Genomic DNA, 11113 nt, shown 5'->3' with positions numbered 1-11113 from the left:
AAGCCTTATGTCCTTAATATTTTTCTCTGATGTGGTTTGGCTGCATTAATAATTTGGTTAATAACTATTCATTGCTTTCTATTCGAGTTTCATGATACAGAGGGCAGAACCTCCTTTATCGTAATTATATTATGGATGCATTATGGGAGCAAAGTCAAAGTATCATAAACGCCTGTTGTCCACAGACAGACACCTGATGCCACCTCTTTTTACACAACACTTGAACTGTGGGGGTCTCTTCAAGGAAGAGGGACAGAAAATATTTTTTGGTTGTCACTAAATACAAAATCCACAGGTAAATGTAGCTGGCATTGTTGCGTATTTGTTTACATTACATTGTTTTTGTAAAATTTTGTAATTCTTTGGTAGATATTTGCTGGTAAATGTAGATGTTTTTTCATTGTTTTGTTTTGGACATCAATTTTGACTGTTATATTAGATCATTTAGGATTTACTTTATGTGTTCCAGTCTCTGAGGATCAATTTATGAGCTTGTAATCTGCATATAATGACTAGTTGGGTTGTTTTGCTGATCTTTAGTTGGCCAATATGGTTGAAACTGTTTTGCCTGATTGTAATGTAGATAACGGAAGTTCTGGTGCATTCTAGAGGGCATATTTTCACTGGAGTGATATTAACTGGTTTCAAATTGTCTATTTTTTCTCAAATTTTCAGACTGAGGTGAGGGAAGGACTCAGTCATGGTGGTTTTAAGACAGGTAATTTGTTTGAAGCATTTTCTGGCACTTGACTGTTTTACTGTCACAATATATAATGTTTGTGACAATTTAAGTTATCAGGCATTTGGTTTAGTCAACATCTAAAACAAAAGTTGTGTTTTATTTTTTTAAGCAACATAAATCACTGGTTAATTCAATTGTATATAAATATAACATCCTAAAATGTCGATCAACTGCTTTAGGGAGATTATGTGTGGGTGGATGGCAGTGATGGGGTGCCATTGGGAGCTGAAGTCAAACTCTCTGACACTGGCCAACTGCAACTCATTGATGATGAGGGAAAGGTAATAATATCTGAAGCCAGAACTCTTTTAATTAATAGAGAAATGCTGTTATCTTTATAAGTGTATTTGCTGTATGGTGTGATTTCCAGGAACACAAGATTAAGAAGGAGAACTCTCTGAAACCCATGCATCCCACCTCTGTGAACGGTGTGGATGACATGATACGGCTGGGTGACCTTAATGAGGCTGGACTATTACGGAACCTTCTAGTGCGCTACAAAGAGGGAAGCATCTATGTGAGTAATTAAACACCATATCAGATAAACCATGTATGGGTTAATTAATGGATTAAATTGTGATCTGCCCCATCATTTTGATTCACTTTGACCTAGAAACGCATTGAGTTTTATGCACTAAAGTAAAAAGGAAAGCATTAAAAGAATTATATGTCAAAAACTATTGAGAGTAGAAGTAATTATATCATTAGAGAGTTTCCCTTTTACTTAAAACTAGCCTCATATGTTTGTTTGCATAGAATTTATGGGATTGAATTATCCACTTTAATGAGTTCTTTTACCAGCTGTTCTTTGCCCTTCCTGTTAAATAGCAAGATTGTCTAAGTAGATACAATCAGCTTCAACTTTGATGAGAGGATCATATTGTAGTATCAGACTGACATGGCCATGTCTATGCATTGTGTAGATAATCCAACCTCCCCCCTTGAAGTCCAGTTATACTAAAATACTTGTGAAATTATAAGAGGACCCGGGTGATATCACGACCCGCCCTCCACCCTGCCACATCATGTTTTTCAGATAAACAAAATCTCAAGAGTCACGGAAAAGTCATGGACATTTCAATAATGAATATGCACTCAATTAGCACTTTATTAGTAACCTACAAAAATGCTTACATGGTCTTCTGCTGTTGTAGCCCATCCGCTCCAAGGTTCAATGTGTTGTGGATTGCTACAGAATAGCAGATGCTATTCTGCTCACTATAATTGTTCAGAGTGGTTATCTGAGTTACTGTAGCCTTTCTGTCAGCTAGAACCAGTCTGGCCATTCTAAAGTCAGAAGTTTACATACACCTTAGCCAAATACATTTAAACTCGTTTTTCACAATTCCTGACATTTAATCGTTGAAAACATTCCCTGTCTTAGGTCTGTTAGGATCACTTTAAGAATGTGAAATCTGAGAATAATAGTAGAGAGAATTATTTATTTCATCTTTTATTTCTTTCATCACATTCCCAGTGGGTCAGAAGTTTACATTTACACTTTGTTAGTATTTGGTAGCATTGCCATTAAATTGTTTAACTTGGGTCAAACATTTTAGGTAGCCTTCCACAAGCTTCTCACAATAAGTTGCTGGAATTTTGGCTCATTCCTCCAGACAGATCTGGTGTAACTGAGTCAGGTTTGTAGGCCTTCTTGCTCACATATACTTTTTCAGTTCTGCCCACACATTTTCTATCGGATTGAGGTCAGGGCATTGTGATGGCCACTCCAATACCTTGACTTTGTTGTCCTTAAGCCATTTTGCCAGACCAGAACTTTGGAGGTATGCTTGGGGACATCCATTTTGAAGACCCATTTGCAACCAAGCTTTAACTTCCTGGCTGATGTTTTGAAATGTTGCTTCCTCATGATGTCATCTATTTTGTGAAGTGCACCAGTCCCTCCTGCAGCAAAGCACCCCCACAACATGATGTGTCCACCCCCATGCTTCATGGTTTGTATGGTGTTCTTCGGCTTGCAATTCTCACCCTTTTTCCTCCAATCATAACTATGGCCATTATGGCCAAACAGTTACATTTTTGTTTCATCAGACCAGAGGACATTTCTCAAAAAGTAAGATCTTTGTCTTCATGTGTACTTGCAAACTGTAGTCTGGCTTTTTTATGGTGGCTTTTGAGTAGTGGCTATTTCCATGCTGATCAGCCTTTCAGGTTATGTCAATATAGGACTCGTTTTACTGTGGATATAGATACTTGTCTTCCTGTTTCCTCCAGAAAGGTCCTTTGCTGTTGTTCTGGGATTAATATGCAAATTGCCTAAAGGCTTGACATCACTTTCTGGAATTTTCCAACCTTAGTGTGTGTAAACTTCTGACCAAATGGAATTGTGATATAGTAAATTAAATGTGAAACAATCTGTCTGTAAACAGTTGGAAAAATTACTAATGTCATGGACAATGTAGATGTCCTAAATGACTTGCAAAACGTCTAGGTTACGTATGTAACCTCCGTTCCCCGATGGAGGGAACGAGACGTTGTGTCAGAGAAGCGACACTAGGGGTCTCTCTTGAGCGCCGATATTCACCTCTGGACTATGAAAAAAGGCCAATGAGAGTTGGCAACCAGTATTTGCATGTCCCGCCCCCGGACATACGGGTATTTAAGCGGCGCAAATACGGGAGTTCATTCAGGATTTTTCTGAGGAGCCAGAAATGGTCCGGCCACAACAGTGGCTCGGCTCAGCGATGTGGCAGGGGAGACACAACGTCTCGTTCCCTCCATCGGGGAACGGAGGTTACATACGTAACCTAGACGTTCCCCTTCTGTCGCTCTCTCCACGTTGTGTCAGAGAAGCGACACTAGGGGTCCACTTATAAAAGTGCCATGCGCTGAGCCGTGTACGTGAACTGCTGATAAAGGAGCGAGCAGGTATTCTTACGTGCAGGACGACCAACTGTATCAGGCTGCACGTACCCTTCCCCAATGCCCTATTTAAGCCATCAGGATTCCTTATCGTTACCCTGGAGGGGGGAACAAGGTGCTGGCCGCCAACCTGGGAATGGGCCAAGCCTGGCCGGGCCTCTTTTCTCTCTATGTTTCTCGCATAGAGCAACTACCAGAAACAACACAGGGGCAGAAAGGCATCTTTATAAAGACGCGTCCTTAAAAGGACGTTCAACGCCGCTGTGTTTTGCTCTTTTAGAGGAAATTACTCTTTTAAATAAAATCACTCTTTTAGGGAAAAAACTTGTGAGAGTTTTTTAATCTGCACTGTCGATGCGCCCAGGGGCAGGAATGTACAGTCGTGCAAACAGGAGAAAGCCGCTGTTGTGCGCCGTAGAATCCAACAGCATGCAGCAGAGGGATAGCAGGAACTCGGTGTGTACACGCAGCAGTTGCAGACACGACCATCGGCTCCGAAGAAATTTTCTGAATGAACTCCCGTATTTGTGCCGCTTAAATACCCATATGTCCGGGGGCGGGACATGCAAATACTGGTTGCCAACTCTCATTGGCCTTTTTTCATAGTCCAGAGGTGAATATCGGCGCTCAAGAGAGACCCCTAGTGTCGCTTCTCTGACACAACGTGGAGAGAGCGACAGAAGGGGAACTATAGTTTGCTTATATGAAATCTGTGGAGTGGTTAAAATGTACGAAGGAGTCGGCCGGTAGGCGACTCCTGCGCCCCTGGCAGCGGCGGCCATCGTCCTCTTTCAGGCGGCTGGGCTCCTCGTCCCCCGGCAGATGGCCATGGCTGCTCCGTTGGGGTGGACGGTAGTGGCGAGAACTCTACTACGGCGTATCCCTCCTCCTTCCCGGGCTTCGGCACCAGTGTAACGTGATCAATGGAAAGGAGGAGGTGAGAACCGGCTTTTCAATATAAATAATAGTTTAATGATAAACTCAAAAGACAACCTAAACACACACATGACGGACATGTCCGTAAACGATCTCGCTCTCCCACACGATCCTCTGCAGTCGACCTTTAACCCTCACGGAGGCATAATTAGCCTAATACGGGACCGGGTGTGTAGGACCTGGCCCCGCCCTCCGCCCTGCCACAATGTAGTTTTAAATACTTCGAACTAACAGTATGTAAACTTCTGACTTCAACTGTATATAAACTATATCAAGTTAGCACAAGCACCTGGAAAGGTCATGGAAAAGTCATGGAAATCCATTGGTCAAAAAGGGTGGGAACTCTGTTGCAGGTGGTATTAGGGGAAGGGACATTCTCATTCTAGAGAGCATTTGATGAAAAATCTATGTAGTGAGATGAGTCATCTATAATTTTCATCAGTTTCTCGAAAGATAGAGACTGTAAAATGTAAATGTGTGTATCAGCTTAAAGTTAAAAGCCACAAACATATATTAAGCTGCCAACTACCCAAACTGTGGACTTAAAAATAAAAGTAGGTGTATAACAAATATCCCAGGGATTTTAAAAACATTAAAACAAATGTGTGTGCTTTCTTTCTTTCTTTCTTTCTTTCTCTCTCTCTCTCTCTCTCTCTCTCTCTCTCTCTCTCTCTCTCTTTCTCTTTCTCTCTTCATCAGACATACACAGGGTCCATTCTGGTCGCAGTGAACCCTTACCAGCTGTTGCCCATCTACACTCCAGATCAGGTGGAGCAGTACACAAACCGGCGTTTGGGTGATCTCCCCCCTCACGTTTTCGCCATTGCAGAGAGCTGTTTCTTTAACATGCGCCGTAATCACAAAGATCAGTGCTGCATTATTAGGTCTTTCAGTCATTTATACCTACATAGTGTAATTCGCTTCATTTATTTTGGGTTAAAAAAAACATGTATTACCTTATTATTGATATGTTCTGTTAATTTTACTGTCAGTTGCATTAGAACAAATTTACTTGCTCATTGTTTCTGTACCCAGCTAAAAGACAGATTTTTTAGTCACAAGAAAAAAAGTTGGAGGGATAATTTACCCCAAAATGAAAATTCTGTCATCATGTACTCATCCTCATGTTGTTCCAAACATGTATGACTTCCTTTCTACTATGGACCCCAAAAGGATATGATAGGCAGAATGCCTCACCATTCATTTTCATGGCATCTTTTTTTCCATACAATGAAAGTAAATGGTGACTGTCATTCTGCCTACCATCTCCTTCGGTGTTCTACATATGAAACAAAGTCACATTGGTTTGGAATAATATTAGGGTGAGTAAAGAATAACAGAATTTTCACATTTGGGTGAAAATCTCTTTAACAATAATATTGCAAATGGCATGATTATGTGCCATTGGCAGCTGTGCAAATACCCAGTAAAAACTGTATATTGATTTAAAGGTGGACTTACATTGTAACATCAAACATCTGTCGTTATTGTGTTTGATGCATTCTGAGAGTGTCTGTATGTTGTGATTGTCAGTGGGGAGTCTGGAGCAGGAAAAACAGAGAACACCAAATTAATGCTGCAGTATCTTGCAGCAGTGAGTGGACAGCGCTCCTGGATTGAGCAGCAGATTTTAGAAGCCAATCCTATCTTGGAAGGTACAGTTAATTGATTTGGTTGGGCACTAAACATTTAAAGATCTGGGGAGCCTGGGTAGCTCAGCTCAGTATTGATGCTGACTACCACCCCTGGAGTCACAAGTTCGAATCCAGGGTGTGCTGAGTCCAGCCAGGTCTCCTAAGCAACCAAATTGGCCCGGTTGCTAGGAAGGGTATAAAATGTTCGGATTGACAGTCTCATACACAGAGGCAACTGAGATTCGTCCTCCACCACCCGGATTGAGGCGAGTCAGTATGCCACCAGGAGGACTTAGAGTACATTGGGAATTGGGCATTCCAAATTGGGGAGAAAAAAAAACCATTTAAAGACCCCATTAAATTTTCTTTCCTATGTTGACGTATTTCATATTGAAACAGGAAATTTGGGCAGGACATATCGAAAGGCTTTTCCCCTTTTTTAAATAGCCAATATTTAGTGGTTTCAGATGGAGGGAAATTCTCATTGTAGAGAGCTTTTTATTGGACAAAAATCTATTTAGTGCAAGATGAGTCATCAATATTTTAAAGATTGTAAATTTTAAATGTGTATATCTGCAAAAAGTTAATTTAGCGTTTCAGAGTACACTAGCATATATATGGCATCAAAGCTAACAGATATGGGATAATAGACACAACTCTAATTTTGATTTCATGGGGTCTTGAAATAAATAAAGAGTTGACTCTTTAAGTTCTCCAGACACTTATTGTAAGCATTTTAGTATTGACATCAATTCTTATTTTTTAGCATTTGGTAATGCGAAGACCATTCGCAATGACAACTCCAGCCGCTTTGGAAAATACGTTGACATCCACTTCACTAAAGGTGGAGCTATAGAGGGCGCCCGCATTGAACAGTATCTGCTGGAGAAATCTCGTGTTTGTCGACAGGTACACCACAGTGATATGATCAGAGTTTATAATTAAATCAGGGTTCCCACAGTAATGGGAATTCAGGAAATATCAGGGAATTTCAAAATTGTGCTTTCCAATTTTTGTATTTTATTATAATTAAATCTTATAAGTCAGGGCAAATAAATGAATGAATATATATTTTTTGCAAGTTATGCTTTGCTCTAATATATTTCTTAGGCTACATATTGCTCTTGGGTAGAGCATGTCTGATTTGTTAGCAAATCATTCTTTTGAGTCACTTATTTTCAAAGATTCGTTTGAACCCATTCACAAATCTGTCTGAATGATTTGTTAGCAAATTAGTCTGAATTTGAATGATTTTTGAAAAACTGTATCCACTAATTACAATTTATGGGAATTAATCGTTAAAAGAGTGGGAAACCTATGCTTAATGTTTTGTGGTCTTTTAGGATAAAGGTAACAATAGAAGTTATGCAAGTAGAACTGCCTTATCACCAAATAAATGATAGTATATTTGGCACAGGCCCAGGAAGAGAGAAACTACCACATCTTTTACTGCATGCTGATGGGCATGCCACCTGACCAAAAGAAGGTCCTGTCACTGGGAAGTGCAGTAGAATACAACTATCTCACTATGGTATTGATCATCATGAAGTCCATATTTGATCTGTTTCACACACTCTTCATGTGTACATTTAAAGTTGTTTAATCAAAGCCATTCTAAGAGTATATGAACTAGGCAGTCGATATGACTGAAGGATCGTCATCCATAGCATTAAACATGGTTATGTTGGATTAGGGACAGAGCACTACATGTGAAGGACGGGATGACATAAAGGAGTACGCCAGCTTCCGCTCAGCAATGAAGATCCTGACATTCACGGAAAATGACACCTGGGAAATTAGCAAGCTTTTGGCAGCCATCCTCCATCTGGGGAATTTAGACTTTGAAGGTGAGGTATACTCAAGTGTAAATGCAAGAGAATTTAGACTTTGATTAAGTTAATGCTTATTTTGGCTTTATTTTAAATTTTTAAGTCACCATTAAGGACAACATGGAGGGCTGTGATATTCCAACTTCTTCCCATTTCAACGTGACTGCAAATTTAATAGAGGTAATCTTACAATTTGAGATTATTTTCATATCTATTTAGATAATTATGCTATATCACATGAGCAAGAGTGCTGTGTGTTATGCTTACTGCTGAATCAATAACTTTAATATCATGCTTACTGCTGAATCACAGCCATACTGATATTCAGTACAACAGCACAACTGCAAGCGTGATATTGCTTCTTTTTTTTTTTTTTTTTTTTACAAACAGTTCTGTTGTAATAGAAGTTAAGTTACTATAAAATAAAATAAAATTTTAGACACAATGTCATGTCAGCACTCTTGGAATGCTGCTTGTCCAATTAGATGACTGGAATTAACTGTTGTGTAATTATCTGTAACATGGTTCAAATGGGAAAAGGAGGAGGCGGGAACCGGACGAACCATCAAAATAATATTAAATAAGAACTTAAACAAAAAGACACAACATGAACACACACAAAAGACACACATAACTTTTTAACCATTTTATCTATCATGCCCATTAACCTGTTTTTTTGCAGGTAACCCCAAAAGTCTTGGAGGTGAGCTTGACACAGCGCTCTCTGATGACCAACAGGGAGAGTGTATCTAAACCTCTGACTACAGCACAAGCAGTGGATGGCAGAGACGCCTTTGTTAAGGTTGTGCAAGTGAATGTAGACCACTGTTTTATGACAGATCTGGTATAGGGCAGACAGGGGCAATTGTAACAGTAATTTCAGACTTCACAAGATTACACGTGAACGAGGTGAACTATTTAAACAGGTGAAACATGAAGTGAAACCACAGTTAGTACTCAAGGGAGGGCTCCCTATGGCAGTTTGGAGGGAGCCTTGCAGGCTCAGCTATTGCTTGTCTGATAATCTTTAATGGACTTACGTACCTGGGACTGAGTTTTTACAGGGGAGTCACAGATGGGTGTCCCTTGTTGAGAGCCATACCATGTGGTTGTCTCTCGTCTGACAGCTCTTTGATAGCATTCATGGAAAGAATCCCATGTCTCTTCGCTTCTCCTCTTCCAATCTTCGAACACTGGGACCTCAGAGGGGCTCTTCTGACCATAGAAACAGTGGTTGCTGGTATCCCAGTACACATTGGAATGGTGAAAGTCCTGTAAAGGAATGGGTTAAAGAGTTCTCATCATACTCCACCCAGGACAGGAAATGGCTTTACTGGGCCTGTTTCCTACTTTTTTACGTGGGAGGTATGCCCTTGCATTGGAATAAATGAGAATATGATCAATCTATACAATAACAAAGAGGTTAATCACATCTTTGAGGACCTCACTAGTGATAGATTGGAAGATTGAAGGAGCATTTGAAAGACCATACGGCATGACGAGATATTCGTAGTACCCTCTAGTGGTGAAGAAATGCACTTTTCCATTCATCCTCCTCTCTGATTCTAATAAGGTCATATGCACTTCGCAATTCAAATTTGGTACTCATCTTTGTCTCAAGTATTTGCTCCAGTGTAGATGGAATGAGCGGAAGGGGGCACTGATTCTTTACTGTGACAGCGTTGCGATTTCTGTAAATGATGCAAGGATGCAGACCACCATCCTTTTTCTCAACAAAGAAGAATCCAGCTGCTGCAGGGGAGGATGAATGTCTGATGAATCTCATCGAAAGTGCTTTTTCCACATACATTTCCAAAGCTAGACTTTCTGGTGATGACAAAGGATAAACTTGACTTGGTGGAGAAGTTCCAGGCAGCAGCTCGATATTACAGTCCCATGGTTGATTGGTTGGGACTAAAGTGGCTTTTATCTTACTGAACACTTCCACTAGGTCTTGGTATTCTTCAGGAATGTTAATTTTCTTCTTTACCTCAGGACCCTCAATAATAGAGGATATGCAAGGAACAATGTGCACAACAACCTTTTGGTTGGACCATATGTTATTTCACCATCCTTCCATGATGATGATTGGTTTATGTTGAGTTAGCCATAAATAGCAAAGCACCACAGGATTCCTGCGGCAAGTAATGACATAGAAATAAATTATATCTGTTTGTAAAATGCCAATCTGTAGCTTGAGAAGAACAGTTTGTTCAGTAATGAGTCCATCTCAGGTTGGTTGTTCATAGCAGTGACCCTTAGTAGTGATGAATAAAGGATTTTCTGGATTTGTAGTTCTTGAATCAGATCATTGATTCAGATTCTACTCAGATTTCTACTGTTCATAGAGGAAAAACTGGTTTGACTTACCTTGTCCATTTTTCGGAAGGAATGGGTTGGTTTTCTGGGGCAGTTTACACAGGGGGTTTGGAGGGAGTTCATGTTAACTGATGTAGTTAAATAATGTTAACAAATTCAACCTTATTGTAATGTGTTACCAGTATTTCTTATCATAAGTCTATTAATGGTACAGTTAACTTTGACACATTTAAATGTATCTTTTTCCAAAGGATAAAGGCAATTTGATTTTTAATAGTCTGAGTTATGAAGGAAAATGTAAAAAATAAAAAAGTGTCCCCACTCTAGTATAGAGTTGTCATGTTCTTTGTGTGAGCAGGCCATCTATGGAAGGCTATTTGTGTGGATTGTGGAGAAAATCAACAGTGCCATTTTCAAACCGCCTTCTGATGACCCCAAATATCTCCGGCTTTCAATTGGTTTGTTGGATATTTTCGGCTTTGAAAACTTCAAAAACAACAGGTTTGTAATGTAAATGCATGCATAAGGTAGTTCTCTTGGGGAATCTTAGACCACATTTTATTTTACAGCATCTGTGTTACTGTGTATTTAGCTACTGTAGGTAGGTAGGTACAAAGTAAAATTCATTAACTACTTGTTCCCCATCTGTCGCTCACTTCGACGTTGTGTCCAAGAAGCGACACTAGGAGTCTCTCTTGAGAGCCTTTTGCATCTCTGATCTATGAGAAAAGGCCAATGAGAAATTGGCAAACAGAATTTGCATGTCCCGC

At 39.9% G+C, this 11113-nt stretch overlaps 1 protein-coding gene across 1 annotated transcript in view; it reads left to right on the top strand.

Annotated features, from left to right (window-relative positions):
- The first annotated feature begins 700 nt into the window (after positions 1 to 700).
- The window catches only part of LOC127646096 (unconventional myosin-VIIb-like), a 40326-nt gene continuing 29913 nt past the window's right edge, over positions 701 to 11113 (top strand). The window contains exons 1-11 of the mRNA XM_052129555.1: positions 701 to 718; positions 922 to 1023; positions 1113 to 1259; positions 5261 to 5445; positions 6095 to 6216; positions 6962 to 7104; positions 7613 to 7726; positions 7889 to 8042; positions 8128 to 8204; positions 8707 to 8826; positions 10702 to 10844. Coding sequence (XP_051985515.1) covers positions 701 to 718; positions 922 to 1023; positions 1113 to 1259; positions 5261 to 5445; positions 6095 to 6216; positions 6962 to 7104; positions 7613 to 7726; positions 7889 to 8042; positions 8128 to 8204; positions 8707 to 8826; positions 10702 to 10844 — 1325 coding nt within the window. The remainder of the gene's footprint in view (positions 719 to 921; positions 1024 to 1112; positions 1260 to 5260; positions 5446 to 6094; positions 6217 to 6961; positions 7105 to 7612; positions 7727 to 7888; positions 8043 to 8127; positions 8205 to 8706; positions 8827 to 10701; positions 10845 to 11113) is intronic.

Source organism: Xyrauchen texanus, chromosome 7 (assembly GCF_025860055.1).
Source record: "Xyrauchen texanus isolate HMW12.3.18 chromosome 7, RBS_HiC_50CHRs, whole genome shotgun sequence".
In the NCBI taxonomy this organism is placed as follows: domain Eukaryota; kingdom Metazoa; phylum Chordata; class Actinopteri; order Cypriniformes; family Catostomidae; genus Xyrauchen; species Xyrauchen texanus.
The sequence above is the reverse complement of the archived record's forward strand: the minus strand, read 5'-3'. Positions and strand labels throughout refer to the sequence as shown.